Raw genomic sequence first — 24,608 nt, forward strand, 5'->3', positions numbered from 1 at the left:
ACATGGATTCTCCCTTCCAGTTTCCTTGGACAACTCATATAACTACTTGACCTGGAAGCGACAAAGTTTTCCTTTTATTAAGAGTCTGGATCTCTCTGGATATCTTGATGGAACGATCCATGCACCACTAGAATTCGTCCTGCAAGAAGAGCGAGATGATAAAGGGGAGGTTTCCAACAAATTGATTCATAATTCAAAATTTGTAACATGAAGAAGAAAAGATCAGGCAGTTGTGGCTTACATTACCTCTATGCTTTCCCATGAGATATTAGTGGCCATCCTAGATGAATGTTCAGCCAGAGAGTTGTGGCAAATATTGGCGCAGACTTATTCACAGATTTCATAAGCTAGGATTTTGCATTTAAAGAGAGAATTTCAGCTTTTGAAGAAATAGAGTTTATCAGTGACATAATACATGAACAAAATCAAGAGTATTACATATCAACTAGCCATGGTGGGTTGCGTAATTCTTAACAAAGAAAAGGTTCAACAGGCACTGAATGGTCTGGGTTCTGACTACCACATGTTAGTCACCTCTCTTCTATGCCTCCCTTCATTGCCCAGTTTTGAAGATCTACGGACTAAGCTACTACAATATGAAGTTACCATTAGGGGCGAGAAGATGACCCTGAATTCCAACAACCATGAGGTACTTGTCACATGAGTAGTATTAGGGCGAGGACATGGGGGCTTTTGAGGCGGGCGTGGACATAGAAGAGGTAATCAAGGAGGCCGTGGGCTTTTTCCCATACCCTACATGTCACCTAACTTGTATCCAGGGAACCCTATAAACATCCCAACATGTTTTCAGTGTAATAAAATTGAGCACATTAAAGCAAATTGCTGGCATAATCCGCAAAACAAAGGCAAGTTTAATGGTGCTGGGCCTTCTACTAGGGGACAAGCAGGAGACGACCGTAAAGGAGATGAAAAGAAAAATGTGAAGAATCTTTTGATTTTCGCTCTTTCAGAATTGAGCTTCAAGCAAACTGAGTAGGAGACTTGGTACATTAACTCCGGGCTGCTGCACATGTGACATGTGATATTGGTAAGATTTATTAAAACCGGAGATGGTGTTCTTCATCCTATCTCTCATGTTGGAAATATTTTCCTTCTACTCCCCAATTCCTCATTACCTTTATCTGATGTTTACCATTCTCCTAGTATTGTTAAAAACATTGTTTCTGTTTCTAAACTTGTCGATGATACTAATTCTTTTGTCGAATTTACTCTTTCTGTATGTGTCAAGGATCTTCTCACAAAGAAGACACTCGTTGAAGGAGAACGACAGGGAAACATGTATGTCTTCAAGGAGTCTCTTCTAGTTCATGATGCATCAATAAATTCACAACCAGTTCGTCCAGTGTCATTCAAAGTTTGTTTTAGTCTATCTCAATGTAATAAGCCAGAGATTTGGCATCGTCGTCTTAGTCATTGTAATCATTCATTTATTGAGAAGCTTGTGTCTAGTGGACTTGTTCCGCAGTCTAGTTTGAATGTCGAGGCTGATTTTCTTCTTTGTTTCCGTTGTCAATTATGTAAAAGTCATGTTCTTCCATTTCATTCAATAAATCAAAGAGATTTTGTGCTTTTTGAAATTGTCTATTCTGATGTCTGGAGACATGCCCCACAGTCTTCTTTATTGGGCAATCATTATTACATTACTTTCATTGATAGTTACTCTAGATACACCTGTATTTATTTTATCAAATATAAATCTGAAGTTTTCAAGCTTTTTTGCTCATTCTGTGCTTTAGTTTGTAATCAATTTTCAACTAAAATTCAATATTTTCATTGTGATGGTGGATGAGAGTACTTATCAAAGGAATTTACTGAATTTCTCTAAGATAATGGAATAGGTCGTCGAATATCTTGTCCACACACACCACAACAAAATGGTGCGGCTGAAAGAAAATACTGGCACATTGTAGAGAGTGCGTTGAGTATGTTGCATAACACTCACATTCCTTTAAACTTGTGGATGAAAGTTTTTCATTCAGCTGTCTATGTCATAAATCGACTGCCAATGAAATTGTTAGCAGATCAATCCCCTTATTTTACGCTATTTACACTATTTGGGGTTCATCCTGACTATAATGAGTTGCGAGTGTTTGGCTGCATATGCTATGTTCATATTGACAGTTCTTAACGTGATAAGTTTCAGAAAAAGGCATGCAGGTGTAGGTTTGTTGGATATGTTGATCAATATAGAGGATATCACTGCTATGACTCCACTACCAGTCGCATCAGAGTTTCATGGAATGTCGTGTTTGACGAGACTCATACTGATGATTTAGGAAGTACAGAGGGACACTGTAAGGATGCTAAAAGTTATCAGCCATGGCTTGTTGCTGAGGTGCTTGATCAAATGGTGATGCATGACGTACCCTCATGTCATACACTATCTGCAGAACAAAATAGTACAGTTGTACACCTAGAAAAGGAAATGTCGACAAACACACAAGATATTACTATGCCTGTCATTTCAGATGTTACAAAGTTTTAAGGGATTACCTATGTGCAGTGAAACAAAGACAAAGTTCAACGACCTATTGTGCAACCCAGGAGGCTTGAGAGGATTCACCATCCTATTGAAAGATGGGTAAGTTATGACAACTTCTCTACAGACTTACAACTGTTCATCTCCCAGATTGAAAAGCATGATGAACCTATCAGTTTCTCACAAGCATCTATGTCAATCAAATGGGTTGAGGTCATGAATGAGGAAATGAAAGCTTTACATGAGTGTGGGACTTGAAAGATTGTTCCTAGACCATCGAACAAGAATGTTGTAGGATCTAAATAGGTCTATAAAATCAAGTATAAACTCGATGAATCCATTGAACGCTATAAGGTGAGGCTAGTAGCGAAAGGGTTCACTCAAGAATACGGGCAAGATTATGCCGAAACATTTAGTTCTGTGATCAAGATGGAAACTATTCGATTAGTTCTGTCCTTGTCAGTTCAGTATGGATGGACTCTAAGTCAACTTGATGTCAAAAATGTATTTTTTGCATGGCACTCTCAAGGAAGAGGTGTATATGGAGCAACCCTCTAGTTATACCAAACATAGCCCCAACACACATGTTTGCAAGCTACAAAGAGCCATCTATGGGCTAAAGCAGGCCTCCCGCTCATGGTTTGATAGTTTCTCTATTGAAGTTCAGAGACATGGGTTCGATCTCATCTTGATCATTCGCTTTTTATTTTTCGAGATTGTCAGGTACGCACCTTAATTCTTATATATGTGGATGATATTATTATTACTGGGAACTCCGATGAACACATAGAAGCTACCAAGATCTTATTGAGTCGACAGTTTAAGATGAAAGATTTGGGGGTTTTGCGTTATTTCTTAGGGGTTGAGGTGGATCGACAGGATGAAACACTTCACTAACCCAACACAAATATACTTTGGATTTGTTGGATAAGGCAGGCATGAAGGATTATAAACCTCTATCCACCCCTAGTGTCCTTAATCATAAACTCGGATCCCGGGATGGGGAAGCATATGAAGATTCCAAGAAATATCGGAGTCTTGTGGGTATGTTCCAATATCTCACCTTCACTAGACCAGACATTGTGTATGCAGTGAATCAAGTTTCACAATTCATGCATGACCCACGAACAAAGCATATGAATGTTGTCAAGAGAATCCTTCGATATTTAAAAAGAACTCTTGGAGATGGTCTAGTTTATCATCAATCCAAGACTAAAGGGGAGCAACATCGACTGGATGTATACACAAATGCAGATTGGGCTGGAGTTCCAGATGACAGGCAGTCGGTTTCTGGATATTGTGCTTTTCTTGATGGGAACTTGATGGCGTAGAGTAACAAGAAACAACGTGCATTTGCACGATCTAGTATTGAAGCTGAGTATCGATCTATGGTGGCTGCTACAATAAAGGCCACATGGCTGAGACATCTTTTGACTGAAGTTGGAGAATCTATGCTACCCGCCACTCTCTTGCGCGATAATCAAGGTGTCATACAAATTGCTTTTAATCCTATTCACCATAGTCGCACAAAGCATATAGAGATTGATCAATACTTCATTCGGCAAAAGATTGAAGATAGAGAAGTTGCACCTACTTATGTTCCTACGGCTGACCAAGTGGCAGATTTGTTCACTAAGGGCCGTACCAATATGCGTTTTTGGTTCTTGAAGAACAAGTTGTCCATGTTGCAAAACCATGCACAACTTGAAGGAGGGTACTGAGAATGTAGTGTACAGGTCTAGTTCTAGACCCAAAATGATTCTTTTGTATTGTATTTACATGGTTGGTATTATCGGGTCTGGGTTGACAGACCCAATCCAACTTGTATCATATATATAACATTGAATATAGGGCACAACCTCTCATTGAGAATCGTGTCAGTCATTGCCGCCTCTCCTTCTTGCAAATCCCTTTCTCTTCTGCTGTGGATGAAGATCTGGTCGAAGGTGCTTGACTTCTAACAATTTCTACATATTCTAATTTCAAAAGAAGACATTCATTTTTAATATAACCCTTTCAAAACACCTACCATACATATGAAGATAGAAAAGCTAAAGATACATACCGGAATGCAAAATCCTTGAATCCATGCTATTCATTAATACGAATCTTTTTCAAGACCATGATGCCTTGCTCTGATACCATGTCACAAAATGGCATGGACCTCAATGCACTCTATAATGAACTCCAAGAATAAAAACACAATGCATTTGGATAAAAACATAATAACTAAAATAAAACACAATAGAATGTGAATGAATAACTTCATTAATAAAGAACATTAAAAATACAAAGAAAAATACATTTTAATCATCATTACAATACACTCAAAAACACACAAGAAGCTTAAAACTACCCATCACTCTCTTACCTTACAAAGGCACCCATATTTATAGAGAAACGGAGGAAGAAAAGAGATTAAAGGAGAGAAAAAGGGAGTCCACATTAGTTTGACTAGCTGTTGGACCTAGTCCAATGGCTAGATTTCTAGCCGTTGGACCAGCAGTCCAACAACTAGTCTAAGTCAACCACAGTTGACTTAACTTTAAAGTATATAATATATATACAAGTATATATATATGTATATATATATGTATATATATATATATCTTAACAATATTTGGGTTATATCATTTGAACATCTAAGACAAGTAGTTTGCATTGTATGCTATATCTTAATAGCCTTTAGTTTGCAAACTTAATCTGTTGAAGTGATTATGTCACTATGAGAAATAGAGATGGTGAAAAGCCCTTCATTTTCCTTGTTAGCTTCGAATCACATCGGCTACTGCTGGATTTCTGGTTTTGACTGAATTGCCTGTTGCAATTTTACAGGTGGATTAAAGGAAAGTGTTAATGCAATATTTGATACATTGTTTTTTCTTATTTTTAGGTCTTCAAAGAGAATGCACTTGCTGATTATGATTTTTTCTTTTGGTGTGACTCAACAGAAAGATACCTATTCATTCTTTGTTTTATATATTTATTTCTCTAGTAGCCAACTCTCATATCTTACTGCAAAAGCTTATCCTGCTGTTTCAGGTGCTAACAGTGTCTGCAGATAAAACTGCAAAAGTGTGGGAGATTGATGAAAATGGAAACGGTAAGGTGAAGAAGACACTTACTTCATCTGATTCTGGACTGGATGGAATGCTAGTTGGTTGCCTGTGGCAGAATAATCATCTTGTCACTGTTTCCCTTGGTGGCACTATTAGTATATATTCAGCCAATGACCTAGAAAAGATGCCAGTATCATTTTCTGGGCACATGAAGAGCGTCACTGGTTTGGCAGTCACCTCTGAAGGCAGCCAGAATATTATTCTATCTAGCAGTTATGATGGGGTGATTGTCCGATGGATGCAAGGAGTTGGATGTGCAGGAAGGTTACAGAGAAGGGAGAACTCTCAAATTAAATGTTTTGCAGTGGTGGAAGGAGAGCTCACCACATTTGCCTTTGATAACAAGGTAGCACCATTTCTTCATGTACATGTAGTAGTTGCCTTTATTTTTATATCTTGTGGTTTGTGTGCTTGCACCATCTTTTTGAAGCTGATTTTCTTGATGACTTATGATTGCAACTAGGCTGGAGAACATGATGATGTGTCTTTCTATTATCCAATATGATCACTGAAATGAATATATTTCAATTCAATCTTGCACCTTGATGGGGTAGGCAATTTACACACTAGCTAAAATTACTACTCAATGTTGAGTCAGGCATAGTAAGCCAACAAGATCTTGTGTTCTAAATAAAACATGTCTTGAGGGAAAAGACTGACTAGATGTTCATTGCAATTGAATAACAAGAAAATGAAATCTTGCGTTGATGGAGAAATGTTAGATCCCTCAATATAGAAATGGTACAAGAATGTGCTTCACAAAATGCCCTTATGTGATATTACAGAAGTAATTTTGGCATTTTAGAGAACAATGGAGTGAAAAATATAAAATATATAAAGAATATGAAAAGTGAAGTTATTGATGACTAGTATAGTTTTGTGAACTCCATGTATAGTGAACTGTGATAGTGTTAATAATTTTCTCCGGTGGTAAAGGAGCTTGATTGTAAATTATATTTTTATCAATAAAAAATGTCACTGCCTTTAAAAGTAGAACTACAAACTGCAAAGATTTTGTCATAAAATATGACAAATATTGAGATTAAGGGTGGCAAAACCTGACACGACCTCCCAACCCGACCCGCCAACCCGCCTTTTAGGCGGGTTCAGGTTGGGCTTAAACTAACCCGTTTAATAAACGGGTCGACCCACCTTGATAGAAATCATGGGTTCCTTTCTTCATCTACAAGCAACAGCACAACATGGGGAGAGAGAACGTGACTGCAGCAAAAATCCCTAATCAGGGTATTCATTTTTGCTTCTCTGATTAAATACACACAAATACAATAGCTAGGGTATGAAAATACCCATTACATGTTATGATAAAATTACAGCATGCCATTAATGAAACATTAATGAGCATGTGTTTAAAATGAAAGGAATTGGGTCTGGATTCTGAGTTCCAGACCTTATACTAAATGACAGTATCTTTTCACCCCCCCTCCAGTTGTACATGGTTTTGGACCATGAACATCCAAAATCTGTCCTTGATAAGTCCTTTTGTAAACAAGTCAACAACTTGATCAGCAGTCCGCACGTATTCTGGTTCAATTTCCTTCTCTTCAACCTTTTGTCTTACAAAATGTTGATCAATTTCAATATGTTTGGCACGACTGTGGTAGATAGGATTGAATGACATGTTGATAGCACTTTGATTGTCACACAAGAGAATACTTTTAGAAATCGATTCTCTTCTGTCAACAGGTGTCTGATCCATGTTACTTCGGCTGTAGTAGCTGACATTGATCTATATTCATCTTCTGTGCTCGACCTGGCTATGGCTTTTTGTTTTCTACGGCTCCAGGAGACAAGATTTAGCCCAATGAAAATGCAGTATCCTGAGACAGACCTACGTTCATCTGGATCTCCTGCCCAATCTACATCTGTGTAAGTAAGGAGTTCATGCATGTGATGACCAGGCATACTCTTTCTGTACAGAAGACCATCTCCAATAGTACCCTTCAAATATCGAAGAATGCGTTTAACGGTTTTTATATGCCCAATATGTGGTTCATGCATGAACTGAGAGACCTGATTGACAGAATAGACAATGTCAGGCCGAGTGAAGGTAAGATATTGAAGCATTCCTACTATCCTGCGATATCCTGAAAGATCCTCGTACAAATCTCCATCTTAGCAACTGAGTTTCTGATGAAGTACATTGGGTGTGCTGAGGGGCTTACAATCTGTCATACCTGCCTTGCTAAGAACATCAATGGTATACTTATGCTGAGTAAGCGTCATGCCTTAAGGAGTCCTGTCAACTTCTACTCCAAGAAAGTATCTCAGTTTACCAAGATCCTTCATCTTGAATTTATGATTCAAAAGTTCTTTAACCTGTTCAATATGTTCATTAGAGTTACCTGTAATGATAATGTCATCAACATATATCAATAACAGGGTAATTATATCTTTGCATTTAAATATGAAAAGAGAATGGTCAAGAAGAGACCGACTAAACCCATATTTTTCTACTTCAAGAGCGAAACTCTCAAACCAAGATCGAGATGCCTGCTTTAGACCATATATAGCTATCTTTAACCTGCACACGTATTCTTTAGAGTTCCCTTTTGCATACCCAGTGGGTTGCTCCATGTATACTTCTTCCTTCGGAGTTCCATGTAGAAACGCATTCTTCACATCCAATTGGTTGAGAGTCCACTGGTGCTCAACAGCCAATGATACTATGATGCGGATAGTTCCCATTTTCACAACTAGAATAAAGGTCTCATCATAGTCTTGTCCTTGCTCCTGTGTGAATCCTTTGGCAACCAGCCTTGCCTTATATCGCTCGATAGCACCATCTAGCTTATACTTTATCTTATAGACCCATTTTGACCCAACCACATTCCGATTATGTGGTCTGGGAACAATATCCCAAGTGCCAGACTCATGAAGAGCCGCCATTTCGTTGTTCATAGCTTCAATTCATCTCTTAGAATTTATTGCTTGATAAAATGTTGTCGGTTGATCTTCCTTGCCCAAAGAGGTTAAGAAAAGTTGAAAATCCATCGTGAAGTTCTCATAACTGACCCACCTATCAATAGGATGCCGAGGTCGGGTAGACCTTCTGTGAGCAAGTGATTGAGTGGAAACATAAGGAGAATTATGCTCCTGATTAAAGCTGGGAGGTATCTCCTTCTCACGTCGAGAATAACCAATGCCTTTATACCTTTCGGGGGCCAATAGTGATTCAGACGTTACACTTTCTTGATTTCTTTGCGCAACAGTAGATACGTTTCCCTAGTCTCTTTGATTACATTAAGAAGAACATACATTATCAATACTAGAAAAGAGATCTGAGTTCAACCAAGGGTGATAAACTTCAATTTCAGGAGGAGTGCTAGCATTATGACCAAAATTTGATTCGTCAAACACAACATTTCTGGATATTTTTATGCGCTTGCTCACGGGATCATAGCATTTGTAGCCTTTGTAATCATCAGCATACCCCACAAATCTGCACTTTAAGGCCTTATCCTGAAACTTGTGCCGCATTGAACTGTCAACATGAACATAACATACACCCGAATACACGCAAATCGTGATAATTTGGATGCACACCATGCAAAGAGAAATAGGGTGATTTGTTCTCTAAGATGTTCATAGGCAATCAATTTATGACATAGACAGTTGTGTGAAAAGCCTCTGCCCAGAAGGTAACTGGAAGGTTACTATCATGCATCATGCTCATTGCACTCTTGACAATATGACAATGCTTCCGTTGAGTAATCCCATTCTGTTGAGGTGTGTGAGGGCAAGACACATATCTACTTATTCCATTTGTTTGGAGGAAATTTATGAAGTCATTTGAAGAGAATTCACCCCCTCCATCACATTGGAAACAAATAATATTCTGAGAGAATTGGTTTTGAACAAAAGAATGAAAATTCTGAAATAACTTGAAGGTTTTAGATTTACTTTTCATAAAGAAGATCCATGTATATCGAGAATAACTGTCAACAAATATGAGATAATATCTAGTGCCATACATGGAAGGAACTGGAGCCGGGCCCCAAACATCAGAACATATAATTTCAAATGGTCTTGAAGCTCTTTTATTAATGGAATGAAAAGGAAGAACATGACTCTTACACTGAAGACAACTAGAACACTTTTTATTATTGACACTTAAGTCTAGACTTGACTTGGGAATAAGACTACTTGAAACAAGCTTATCAATAAAGCGACTACTACAATGACCCAGACGACCATGCCAAAGATTCGACTCAATACATTCAGAAAGATTAAAAACACTCTCAGTAGAAACTGAAGATGATGATGTGAGCTTCAAGATGGAATCAACAGGTTGAACACGAGAGGAAGGATTCTCTTGGAACACGTACATATTTCCTTGACGTTTTCCTTCAGTGAATGTTTCTCTCGTTTGAAGGTCCTTAACACAAACAGAAAAAGGAGTAAACTCAACTGAAGCATTAATGCCATCTACAAGTTTAGAGACAGAAACAATATTTTTCTTGATATTAGGAGCATGAATGACATTTGAAAGTGCAAGAGAATAGTTGGACATGGGGATTACAAAATTTTCAATGTGCGAAATATGGTGGTGAGACCCATCTCCAGTGACTATACTATTTCTACCAACATAATAAACAAGATTTAGGAGCTTACCAGCATCACCAGTGACATGAGTGGCTGCACCCGAATCAACATACCAAGTACCTTGATTATTCTGTTTGATATTCAATTCAGCCAAGGCAAATAATAGTAACTCTTTGACTTCTCCACTATTTTTCAATGTATCTGTTCCCTTTCTTGTCTCCAATTGCTTTCCTCTATTTTGCGGGTTAAACCAGCAATTTGCCTTTATGTGTCCCTTTTTGTTCCAGAGAAAGCAGGTAGGTATTGTCCTTTGCCTTTGCCCATTGGGAGGAACATTGGGTGTAGGTAGTATTCCACGACTTCCTTGTCCATTTCTTTCTTGACCCCATTTGTCTCGAAAATCATACCTACCACGTCCTCGCCCATAGGCAACTCCTGTGGCAAGAACATTGTGTGCTCCAACATGAGCATGAGTATCTTCAGAAAATCCTTTCAACGTCATCTCATACTGTAAAAGCTTGACACGAAGATCTTCAAATGTAGGTAAATCTGGCAAACACAATAAGGAAGTAACCATCATATGATAGTCCGACCCCAGCCTACTCAAAGTTTGTCGCACCATATCTTTGTCACTAACAGGGCATCCCACAATGGCCAATTGATCTGTAATAGTCTTCATTTTGTTCAAATACTCCATAATAGTCATGGAGTCCTTTCTTAGCATTTGAAACTCTTTCTTTAAAAATAATACTCTGGCCTGAGAAACTTGAGAATATGTCTGAACCAGTCGATGCCATAATTGCATTGTTGAGCATGAAATGAAATGGGGATCTTCGAAACACGAGCTTAGATTAACAAGGGCAAGTGTCAAGAATGACACTAAAGCATAACCCTTAAAAAGGGTATAAGCGGAAACAAAATAAAAACAAAAATGTATTATTTATTGATATGAAAAACCAATTGCTTAAGAAGCATTGGAATGAAATACAAGAGGGGCTGCACCCCTTTATATACACAGCTGAAAGAGGACTCAATAGAGCTGTTGGACACAGTCCAACAGCTCTATTGCTAGTCAAGTCTGGACAGGACTTGACTAGCAACAGTCATTCTAGTTCAAACTGAACTAGATGACATAAAGACAAAAAATAAAAATAAAGGAAAAAAAATACAGAAAAGAAAGAAATGAAAAATGTATTTATATATATATAATAATAATATAATATTATTATATATACATATGTGTACAGTTTTACATTTTAACACTCCCCCTCAAACTTACGGTACAATGAGCGAAAGTTTGTCTAAGAGAAAGTGAAATCGGGGAGCAGCGAGAGGCTTTGTAAAGAAGTCTGCTAACTGATATTCTGAAGTGACATATGGCAGATCAATTATCCCGTGTAGATATTCCTCTCTAACGTAGTGACAATCCATTTCGATGTGTTTGGTGCGTTCGTGGAATGTTCTGTTACTGGCAATGTAGATCGCACTTTTGTTGTCACAACACATTTGTGAAGCCTTTGTTGCTTCAGCTCCCATGTCAGCAAGCAGTCGTCGGAGCCAAACTACTTCCATGGTCGTGGTTGCCATGGCTCTGTATTCAGCTTCGGTGGATGAGAGAGATACCTTCTGCTGCTTTTTACACCTCCACGAGATCAATGATTCCCCTAAAAAGACACAAAAGCCAGTGGTTGAGTGTCTGTTATTGGGATCACCTCCCCAATCAGCATCAGTATATGCAATTAAATCAAGAGAAGAGGAGGAAGATAAGAAAAGTCCTTGTGAAAGAGAGGACTTGATGTATATGATAATACGCATGACTGCTCCCATATGAACAGAAGTAGGAGCATGTTGAAATTGACTTGCTGTATGAATAGCATGTGCTATATCTGGTCTGGTAATGGATAGATAGGAAAGTGCTCCGACAAGCTGTCTATAAGGAGTAGGGTCTGCAAGAAGTTCTCCATCATCAATCTTCATTTTAACATTAACAACTTCTGGAGTGTCAACTTTCTTATCATCAGTAATACCAGACCTGAAAACAATATCAAAAGCAAATTTAGTTTGAGATAATAAATATCCTCTAGGAGAATAAGCAACTTCAATGCCTAAAAAGTATCTCAACAAGCCCAAATCAGTCATTTCAAAATGAGATTTAAGAAGTGTTTTGATTGTTTCAACTCCCTGTTTATCGCTTCCGGTGATGATCATATCATCCACATAGAGAAGAAGCACAATGATCCCTGCATCAGAATTCTTAATAAACAAAGCAGTGTCAGTTAAACAGAATTGAAAACCAATATCAATCATAACACGACTAAACCTATCATACCAAGCTTTTGGTGCTTGTTTAAGTCCGTAAAGAGTTTTTTCTAAGCGAAGGACTTTACCCTTAGGAATACTTAGACCAGGAGGGGGTTCCATGTATACTTCTTCAACTAGCTTTCCATTTAAAAAAACATTTTTGACATCCATTTGCAAAATAGACCATTTTTTGATACGAGCCATCGGAGCAAAGGTTTCTTCATAATCAATCCCATATTCTTGGGCATAACCTTTGGCTACTAAACGGGTTTTATATCTTTCAAGAGTACCATCACTCTTGGTTTTAATTTTATAAACCCATCGACATCCTATAGTTTTCTTCCCTGAAGGAAGATCTTGAATATTCCATGTAGAAGCCTTTTCAAGTGCATCTAATTCAGTTTTCATGGCTTCTATCCATTTGATATCAGTTTTTGCTTGAAAATATGTGGATGGTTCTTCATATGAGTGAATTAATGCAATAACTGCCCTATATGTGGGTGAGAAAGACTCGTATGATACAAACCAGTGGCGTAGCTAGGATTGACGTGGGGGATGGGCAAATAGGGGTGTAGCAAACAAAAAAATGGCGTGATAGTCGGGAGCTCGGGGGCAGCGCCCCCGAAAAAAAAAATTTGAGATAAAATAAAAAATGGCTACAATTATTAATAAAAATCTATTTTATATGGACAAATCAAACTATTTGCTGCAGTCAGGGCTGAGCTGGGCTAGGACTGGGCTTTTAAAAAAAAAAAATTTAACTGTTTCGAGAGGCAGGACTGGGCTACAGCCCATTCCTGCCCCCGCCCCCCCCAGCTCCGCCTCTGACCACCAAGATTGGTCGTAGAACCCCGAAAAGCTTTCAGCTAAAAAATGAATACATTTTTTATGACACCGATGATGACCAACATGCACCATATGCAGAATTCAAGCAAAAAGAGTATAAAAATGCCTGTTAGACAAAAAATACAGATGCCCAATTATTAAAATCTGCCAATGGCCACAGTTACTCACTACAAGAATCCTAGACAATCGAGAACAAGCAATTCACTCACCAACTATCTGGTAGATAAAGATACGCTATCTGTTGCCTTCGTTACATTGATAGACATCCATACCTTGTTTTAGCAGCAGGCACAAAAGGAGAGTCCTATGCACGCACGATGACCAAGAAAGGATAGCAAGATTGACTCTTCCAATGAGGTTGCGCCCAAAAAGGAGGAAAGAAACTAGACCCACGTTCAGTTGTGCCCCAAAAAGAAAGGATCAAGAACCAAATTGAAGGATTGGCCTGTATTGCTCCTGTAGAATGGATAACTGGATACTGTATCACCAGAGCCACTGAACATGAACAAAACCCACCCTCAAATTTAGGAGATAAGAGGGTCTTCTTCAAACTGCTAGCGATGGTTGCCGGAGATTGGCAAAGGTCCGACTGACTGCGACACCGGTGCCTCGCGTCGCCGGAGATTGCAGCCGAGAGGGAGAAGCTCGGAGGGGGGCACCGCCACCGCGGGTTCACCGAAGGGAGGCCGGCGGCACAGCAGAGCACAAGGGTTGCCGGCGAATGGGGTTGCCGTCTTGCCTGTGACTGAAGGGGAACGCTGGAACGGAGGGGCAGAGCTTTAGAAAACTGGCTAGGGTTTTACCCCTCGCCTCTTTTGGCAGGCTCTAGACTCATCGAGAGCCCGGGTCTCGGTCGACTCGGTTTCACGAGTCCCGATTCGACTCGATTTTTCGAGTCATGAGTCGACTCGGTTTCAAATTTTAGGGTGGGCGGCCGCCCACCCATACCCACCCCTGGCTCCACCACTGATATAAACTTTCCTGGAGGCCTCGAGATTCGGGATGATTGTCTAGTTGGAATGTTAGAATATTTTTCAAGTGCACATGGAGGATTAGACTCTTGTCGCCTGGAATATTGAATACTAGTATCTCTATGAACTTCTTCATTTTCAACATTAAGATCAATAATTCTTTGATCATCATCAAAGTTACAATCAAGGTCATATTCATCATATGTTGATATTAGATCTAGCAAAAAGGAGTACTCAGTGACGTCTTTTAATTTTCTAAAATCAAAGAAGCTCTCCTTTTCAAGAAAGGAAACATTTCTAGACACATATAGTTTATTATTTTTGAAGTCAAAACATCTATAACCTTTCTGGTTTTCAGCATATCCTAAAAAGGCACAGGGAATCACACGAGGAGAAAGTTTATCATTTTTGTCAGTAAATATGAAACATTTGCACAGTTTTACATTTTAACAGAGCAGTCATCTGGAATTGCCACAAGCACTTCTTGTGACAATGTAGAAGTGATATAGGCAACCAACGCCTGATCTCACTTCATCCAGGATACATACTCAGGATTTCTAACATAGGTAATAGAAAGATCTTTCTCACCATTCTTTTCTTCTTGTGGTATGAATTCTGGAGGAACAGGAACATAACCATCCAGATGTCCAGAAAGGTCTTGACTTCTTATGAATGGTATGATTTGTTGCTTCCAAGTTAGGAAATTGGAATTGTTCAGTTTCTCAGACACGAGTTGGCTGAGAAAGTTTGTGGAAAGACCAGACTGAGAATCAGGGAATGAGTCCATATTCTTTTGAAGCCAAAAACAAGAAGGAATAAGATCCAACCAAGAGAAGGAATAAAAAACAAGAAATGGCCTTACGACAAAGACCCAACCATAATTGAATTCTAGTATAATTCAGAACATAAATTTTAATATCAGAGAAGTCTAAAGACCAGACTAGTTTTTTTTTTTAACTGATGAACACGAGGCAGAAAAACAGGACTGCACAGTAAAGAATCTGTTCTGAATAAAATTCAATCAGTAATAGGTACGTTATTTTGAAAATAATGTGTTTTCCTTTTAGAATAATGAGAAAACAGGCAAAACAGAGATGAAAATGAATTCGAAGATGAAATTATTTTAATCAAGATAGATCTGGGCGTGCAGATCACAATCTGATCTGACGTCAATATGCAAATGAGTTTGGAGTGATCCTTTTCAACTCTTGTAATCACACATAGATAAAAAAAATGATCTTGCTTGATTATTTTGCTTATGGATGGGTAAGATCACGTGCAGCAATGTGAAAGAAGTAGTAGATATGACAGAAGAACAACAGGGAATGAAAGAAGGAGGAAATATGCCAACGTGACCAAATTTCAGTTTTGGATTTTGGAAATAAGAGAAACACGTTGGCTTAAATAAAAAAGGGGAATCAAAAGGAGGTACTTGAAGAAGACAATAAGCAGATTAATGATGTATTTCAAAAGAGCAAAAAGAAAGAGGAGAGTACGAAGAAGAGATTTCAGTCCGGACTGCAGATTTAAATACAAGAGAAATCGATAGGAAAAATGAGAAAACAGGTACCTTAGAAGGAGACAAATCAGTCATAGAAGGAACCGATCTTCAATATTGAACCTGCTGCTCTGATACCATGATAGAAATCATGGGTTCCTTTCTTCATCTACAAGCAACAACACAGCATGGGGAGAGAGAACGAGGCTGCAGCAAAAATCCCTAATCAGGGTATTCATTTTTGCTTCTCTGATTAAATACACACAGATACAATAGCTAGGGTACGAAAATACCCATTACATGTTATGATAAAATTATAGCATGTCATTAATGAAACATTAATGAGCATGTGTTTAAAATGAAAGGAATTGGGTCTGGATCCTGAGATCCAGACTTTATACTAAATGACAGTATCTTTTCACGCCTAACCCGTTTATTAAACGGGTCGGGTTCGTGTTAGGGGTATGCCAACCCAGCTGACCCGTTTAATAAACGGGTTAGGCGGGCGGGTCAACCTGCTAACCTGCCAATTCGTTTAACCGACCCAACCCGTTTATAAACGGGTTGGCGGGTCGTGTCGGGTTACCCGTTTAATAAACGGGTCGGGTTCGTGTTTGCCACAGCCGACCCGTTTAATAAACGGGTCGGGTTGAGGTATGCTGACCAGCCAACCCGCCGGGTCGACCTGCCAACCCGACCCGATTGCCACCCCTAATTGAGATAGGCAACAATGCTCCATCTTGAGGTGTTGCAAAGATATCTATCGAATTGATTTATGAAGTCAAGCCTTGAACTCTCTTGGAGAATTTGCAATTCTGTTCAGAAAATTTGAAGTGCTAAACATCTTGAATGCAACTCTTTCTTATTAAAGTGGCAAGTCACCAATATATGGTTGCTTCTTTTCATAGATATTATTTATCACCATAAAGCTTCCTAGAAGTTTCACCTGAATCTCTGCCTTTTGTAATATTGCTTTTACATGAATTCTTTTCAAATGGCCCAAAAGACATGGCTTTATAATTTGGCTTCAACATTTAAGCTTATGATCATTTGTCTCTTTTCTATTCAATGGTACGAAATTCACTCTCAAAGAAATTAAAACCAGAGGCGGTTCTTTTATGCACATACATGCAGGTCATCTATTTTGTACTTCAAAGGAATTGGCATAGAAGATTCCTTTTTGATGAGTAGCCTTCAATTTTTTGAATATTCATGGCCCATCTCAGTATCATTTCATTGTGCATGAATTGATTAATCAGGCTAATCGGATAACAGATATGTTAGTTAATTCACAAGGCTCCAAACTGACTAATAACAGTATCTTCCAACATATTCTCTCTAAAAGATAAATATACTCTTTGTTGTTCTTGTAACTTCAATCTCTAAGAGGTACGTAAATGAGACCAATTTCTTGATGTCAAATTCTTGAATTAGAAACTTAAATAGCCTTTGAAATTCTATATAATATTCCATTGAAATAGTTTGACCAAAATATGCAAGTAATATCATTTTCAATACTCCTTGAGAAGAAATAAAAAATGAATTGAGATTTGTTCACGCCCATGCTTGAAATGAGCAGTACTACATCTTTTAAGCAAGTAATTCAACTTTATGTTCATGTGGTGAAGACGAAGAATAGAGAAGAGATAACAGGAGGTACCACAGGGCTGTAAAGTGCCTCATATGGTGGGTGATGTCGCAGTCAACTCTCTTGTATGTTATGTCTAACTTTAGGTTAACCTAATTACACATATACCTTTTGAAAGGTACACCTTGCCATGTAATGATATAATATGACGAGCAGTGCTTCATTGGCCTAATCATAGTACTATGGATATTGTTTTGTTCTGACATTGTTACCGTGCCAGTTGTAATTTTGACATATAAAATGTCATGAGCAGAAATTCTCTTGATCCAATGTTCACAGCATAAGGAATTGATTTGTATGTGACAGTTGACACTATTTGTTATTCATTATGTAAGTTGTACAAGTGGAATTTGATTTTCGCACGTGCATGGTATAGTCAACCTCTCTCACGCTCTCTATAAACAGGCAACTAACTACAATTTTTATTCATACATGTGCATATATGTATTGGATAAACTGGGAGCTATGTCACATAGGTACGGGTGCAGATGCGGGGGCGGCGATGCGGCACTTTAAAAGAACTTGGGTGTGGGGGTGCGGGAGGGTATATATATATATATATATATATATTTTAACACCACCCCTTTACCCTTTCTCGTGGTACCCCATTCTCAAGCCCCATCCCTCTTTACCCCTTCTCGAGGTACCCCCTTATTTTTTTAATTGGGGGGGGAGGGGGGTGCTCGAGGTACCCTTACCCATTATCGAGCCCTGTCCCTTTTTTTAATGGACAAAGTTAACCAAGTCCATTTTGGACAATGATAACCTTGGGTGCGGGTTGACCGAATTGGGTGCCACACCCGCGTCGCGTCGACGTGGGTGCAGAGGCCTCTTTGGTGAGTCCCTGTGACATAGACTGGGAGCATGTCTGTGCTCGCTAGTATGTCTAATGGCAATAACATGTGAAAGATTTCCAAAGGCTATTCGGTTGGAGATTTTCTCCTCGTTTTTAAGTTATATTGTCCTAGTCCAATTTGATGATTTTATCAGGTGTTCTCCAAATATTTGGTCCTCTTCTTTGATGTTTGGATAGTAAATATCAGGGATAGTCCATATATTCTTGTCTGGAAAGCTTTGCAGCCAATTATAAAAGTTCAATACACGGTAGTATTGCTCACCAAGTCTGATGAAAAGCATATTCCTTTAATAAGGAACAATTTCTTAATCTACCTGCCAAATTCCAATTGATGATATCCTGCTGTGGGGCTTATATTTTGCTGACTGTACAACAACTGTAGCTATGTACAATATGTTCAACTTGCTTTTGCTACAAGAGATGATCCTTTTCCCCAAAATTTTACAGGTAAGGAGAATTTCGTTGCATGCTGATCAGTGTGGTGATGAAGAACAAATTGATATTGGTGCACAACCAAAGGACTTAAATATTGCACTTGATAAGCCCGAGCTGGCATTGCTTTCAACTGATTCAGGAGTAATCATGCTTCGTGGATCCAAAGTGTTGTCAACTCTGAATCTTGGGTTTGCTGTGACGGCATCTGCAATTTCACCTGATGGAAGTGAGGCCATTGTTGGTGGCCAAGATGGGAAACTCCACGTCTATTCTGTCAATGGGGACACTCTCACTGAAGAGTCAGTCCTTGAGAAGCATCGTGGTGCTATTAACGTCATTCGTTTCTCCCCAGATGCCTCTATGTTTATTTCTGGTGATCTCAATCGAGAAGCTGTTGTATGGGACCATGTCACTCGAGAGGTACCATCTCTCTCTCTCTCTCTCTCTCTCTCTCTCTATATATATATATATATATATATATATATATATATATATAGATATGTGTGTGTGTGTGTATCAATCCTTGAACACAAGCACACACACATAACAAAAAGAAAACAAGAATTGGTGTATGTACAGAGTCTACAGACAGTATGCTAGGGAGATGCACATTATAACACTTTGCAAACCATGTAAATCCTTTTTTTTTGTCTAAGAGAAATAATTTAAGCCAGGGGATAAGAAATCTTTCAACAAGCTTACAGAATAGATCAAATTAAGATTCTTAACCACCAGGCCTATTCCGACCAATCCAAGCTAAATCCCCATCTGGCCATTTTATTGGCACAATCCAAAGCTTGTTTGAACAACCACTGAAATGCTGGATAAAACCAAAACAAATGCTCAATTGTTTCATTCTCATCGAAACAGAAGTAGCAAGTACTTGCAAGCTGGAAACTTTTGTCTTTCAATTTGCACTGGTTATTAACCTTATCAAGTGCTAAGAGCCACACAAATATCTTGGCTGTAGGAGAGGGATGGAAACCCTGGACGGTGTCATTTGGAAAGTGGTCTACATCTTTACAGCCAAAAGCATGGCTAAATGAAGCTATAGAGAACATAACACATCCGTCACATTTCCATATAAGGAATTCTCGCTGTCAGAAATTTTCCATGGGCCTAAAAATCCAATAGCCATAACCAAAACCAATCTTCTACCTCTTGCTCCTTGAAATTCCTTCTGAATTCAGTGAACTAACTAGCTCTTCCTTTCCAACATTCACTTACAAGTATGCTGTTATCTCTGTTTATGTGAAAAAATGGTGGATATCTTTCAGCAAGAGTTACATCCCTGGACCATAAGTCAGTCTGGAACCTCAGCCTGACCCCTTTGCAAGCTTGATTTGAACCATAAACTTAATTACCAATTCAATCACCCCCCTTTGCAAGGTCGTACTCCCTTGAAGATTTGATTATTTGGTTCCAGCCAACCACACCACCAGCTGAGATAGAGCTACCATTTCCACGTACCAATCCATTTATCCCCTTCACCCAAGCCTATGGGACCAAAAAACAAGTTAGATTCCAGATTTGTTCAAAGCTAACAGTCAGATCTGCCTATGATTCCAGTATGTGTTTTAAAATTTAACATTCAAAACAAAGAAATCTTCTGAAAAATATTAAATCCATAGAGAAGAAAGAGGTTAGAAGATTAGAGGAAAAAGCATGAAGATGAGATTAATAGATCACTTCGTCATGGCTGCTCTAATTCTGTGTCAATTTTTGTCATTTCAATTTGACTCAATGAAATAGGAAAGAGAAAATGAATATTCCAACTACAACAGGTTGATGTCCCAACTCATTAATCACATGGGATGATCTCTCATAATAGATTAATCCTCACTAGGATTGAGTTAATTTTTTTTTATTAGTCAAGCTAGGTTTGCCTGAATATGGCCTGGTTGAGATAGTGTGACTCCAACTGGTACTACAAATCAATTACCCGAGCCATTGATGACAATGATACAATACTAATGCATGTTACGTAAAGCAAAAATAAAAACACATATTGAAGAAATGCCACGTATCCTTACATCTTGTCCTTAAGAGTTAATTAAACAGAAAGATGAGCATTGTCAGGGATAGAATGGGCATGTTACAAGCTGTCTGAAATTACAGAACACAAAAAATTTGACATGAAGCAAGTTGAAGGAACTGGGAAAAGGAGGAGCCCAGTAAAGATTGGAGATCAGCAATAAGCAGGAATATTACTATTGGGGACCATAAGTTTAGCTTTAAGCAACAATGGGATTACAAAGCAAATTGTGGTGCATAAGACAAATACCAGTTTTGATAATAATGGTGTACTTTGCTATTAATTGCATGTTCTGGATTTTCATGAGAAGGTGACAAAGCAATCAAGACCTAGAATGAATTGATTCGGCGCAATATCCCTGTTATGAAAAATGTAGTAGACATTCATTCTATTGTATGTCAATGGCATTCTAGATCCAAAAACCTTGAAAATTCTTAAGCATTTATGGCCTTGTGTGCGGTATTATAATTACCCTTGTTTTCCTAGACTACAAAATGCCTATGTCACACGGACTCGGCTAGGGAGGTGCCGCACCCGAGTCGACACGCCCCGACACGGGTGCGGACACGGGTGCGGCTTCGGACTCGGCCCGGACTCGGTCAACGCCGAGTCGGACTCGGTCAACGTCGAGTCGGACTCGGTCAACGAGTCTAGGCCGCGTCCGTCCACATTTTGGACTCGGTCAACTTTGACCGAGTCCAAAAATGTCCATTTTTAAGACAAAAAACAAAAAAAAACAATTTTTATATATCTTTTTTTTTAATATATAACCAGACTGTGCAATGCAGTTGCACAGTCACAGACTGTGCAACTGCAACTGCACAGTCATTGCACACAGTCTGTGTGACTGTGCACAGTCTGTGTGACTGTGCACAGTCTGCACAGTCACAGACTGCATTGCACAGACTGTGTGCACAGTTTGTGTGACTGTTTCACAAGTCACAACTTATGTAAAAATATGTATAAAACACGATAAAAGGTAACCCAACCATTTGAGATAGCTAAATAAATGCTTTTCCAGTTTAAAAAAATACTAGTTTCACAAGTATTAGAAAAGCTAGCTTAAGAACTACCATAAAGAAATGGGAATGCCAAATTGAAACTTTCAAAAAAATTAAGGTCATAGTTTTGGCTACTTAATTTTAATTGTTTACTAGAATTATATATATATATAGCCGAGTCCCCGTGTCCAAAATTTTTGAAATTGCGCCGCACCCATGTCGCACCCGCACCCATGTGACATAGCAAAATGCCATGGTTCAATTTATCAGGCACAATGTAAATCCTATATGGTTTTTTAATTTTCTTTTTGTTTCCTAAATTCTTTTTACACACATTAAAGTAGTGGAAGGCTATCATGCTTCATCCATGTTTTTTTTTTCTTTATTTTTGATAGATTTTGTCACTATATTTAAGTTGTTCATACTTCTAACTTTTTGGTTCCCATTTGCATAGTCCATCTCTCTTTCTTCCTTTCCCTTCCGCATTAATCCTTTTTAGAAATGTAATGTTAATTACCAAGGTTTGATTTTTAACTTCCTGAACATTTGTCTCACTAACCAGTTGACTATCTTCTGCAGGTTAAGCTTAAGAACATGTTGTACCATACTGCTCGTATAAATTGTGTGGCTTGGTCTCCTGATAGCACAATGGTTGCTACGGGATCTCTAGACACAAGCATAATTATATATGAAGTTGATAAGCCAGCTTCAAGTCATATAACCATAAAGGGTGCTCACTTGGGAGGTGTTTATGGATTAGTTTTCAATGATGATTGCACTGTTGTAAGCTCTGGTGAAGATGCATGCATTCGTGTGTGGAGATTAGTGCAGCAGTAACGGGATCGTAACTGCAATTGATGGTTGATTTGGTTTTGGAAGCAAGTTGTGTGGCCTTACATTTCTTGCTCTGTGCAGTCTTCGTCAAAAGAATTCTCTGTTTTGTTTATAGGAAAACCCTTTCCAGTTTGTCTTTGATTGAAGACTAGAAGAACATAGCAGAATGGCTCGTGTTTTGATATGATTTTGCTGATGTGAGTTTTTCGCCTTTTTGGGGTTATATTGGGTGTTTTTTTTTTTCCTTCTCCTTTTGTCGGTCTGATCAGCCATGCATACACCTAAATATTTTCCATGATCATATTTGTGTATGCAATGTTCATTGCTGGAATTGTGATGAAATAATAGAATGCTTAATCCCTTGGCCTATTCGCACTCGCTTCTTTGTTCAAGCATGGATATTGCTTTCTTTTCGGGGGGGGATGAAAGAGACACTCTTTCGTAGGAAAGAGAACTTTTACTAAGGGAGGTGAAACAAACATCTCCATGGAAAACATGTGGTGGTGTTTACATAATAAAGGCAAACAAGCATCTTTCCTGTCAAAATGGGTTCACACCACTGTTGTCTGTATTAGAATCGGACTTGTATCGTTTGGCCCAATGATTCAGGTGAATCCTCCAATATCCATTCTCAAGTGAATTATTCTGAATTGGCCAAAAAATAATTAAAAAATATTGTGTCAATCAGAACGTGACACATGTTAAAGCCATTAAAATAATATAAAAAATTAATTTTAATCTATTTTTTACATTTTATTAAAAAATAGCCAATTCAGGTCAGTATTTTCTGGTGCATCGACATTCAGGCCAATATCGACAACACTGGTTCACACCTTCCCCCCATGGGAAAGAACTTTTTCTCATGCGTCCCTTCAAGAAGTGGCTTCCCTTGGGTGGGGATGCAATAAATGCCCTCTTGATGATATTTCGATCTTAAGAATGTGAAATAAGTCTCCATATGGGAACTGGTAGTTGGAGGGAGTTTATGCATTTGACAAAGTGGCAGCAGTCCATTTCTGGATTTGGCATCTACCATTTTATGAGGTGGTAGTTGCTAAATCTAGTTTTCAATGCAAATACAAAGGCCGTCTCACCTCCTTTCTCAAATGCCTAAAGTGCCTTAACATCATTCTCTGGCACAACTGCCACTCAGTGAATCATATTTTTGATCCTATATCCGACCAAATTCGATTGTCCAGTTGCATTTGATAAGCTAAAACTATTCGAGTATAATTCGATTCTGATTTTGCTATCAAATCTGATAAATATCCAAATTTGAAGGATATCTGAATCTGTTTATATGTAACATATAGCGATTACGTAATGATTTATTGTGATAGGTATTATTATGTACAGTGATTACTGTGATAGCGATTACTATGTATAGTGATTATTGTGACCTATGTATAGCGATTAGTACGTATAGCGATTACTTTGATATTGATTATTGTGTATATGATTACAGTGATAGCGAGTGTGCAACAATTATTATATATAGGAATTACTGTGTATAGCGACATGTAAAAGTACAAATGAGAGTAATTTTGATTTGATACAAATAATATGTTATTTTGTGCTACAAAGAGGTCAGAAGATAAGTAGAACGCCAGGTGAAAAGCTCAAAGGGCGGTGTCAGTGGCCTGCAGTTCTGTCGTAATATGGACATCTGAGTGAATATCAGAATGATCAATTATGAAATATGCACTTCAGTGGCTTTCTCGTGTTGGAACACTATGACCCACCCGGTCAATAAGTGAAATCATAAGATGAACACATTCCAGTTTGATTCTTTTGAGATCACCATGACCCTAGAAGATGTGCCACAAATTACGGGTCTTAAGTGCCATAGAATTGTTGTCCTAGCATGAGATTCAAAATATAATGCAAGGGACAAGTGCACGACCCTTCTAGGAATGTCGATGGAGGATTGGGGTCAATGTATTTTTGGTGAAAGCAATTTCACATTAATGAAAGTTTCTTCTTTTCGTAATAAATGGGAAG

General features: G+C 38.4%; 1 protein-coding gene across 1 annotated transcript; it reads left to right on the forward strand.

Moving 5' to 3' along the window:
- Nucleotides 1-683: 683 nt before the first annotated feature.
- On the forward strand, nt 684-22,610 carry LOC149829706 (actin-interacting protein 1-2-like). Its single transcript, XM_090015267.1, has 4 exons — nt 684-719; nt 5,543-5,965; nt 18,750-19,157; nt 22,353-22,610. Exons 1-4 carry the CDS (start codon nt 684-686, stop codon nt 22,608-22,610), a joined length of 1,125 nt encoding a protein of 374 aa, XP_089871393.1.
- Nucleotides 22,611-24,608: the final 1,998 nt, after the last annotated feature.

This window comes from Nuphar pumila, chromosome 8 (assembly GCF_984573655.1).
Source record: "Nuphar pumila chromosome 8, dmNupPumi1.hap1.1, whole genome shotgun sequence".
Taxonomy (NCBI): Eukaryota; Viridiplantae; Streptophyta; class Magnoliopsida; order Nymphaeales; family Nymphaeaceae; genus Nuphar; species Nuphar pumila.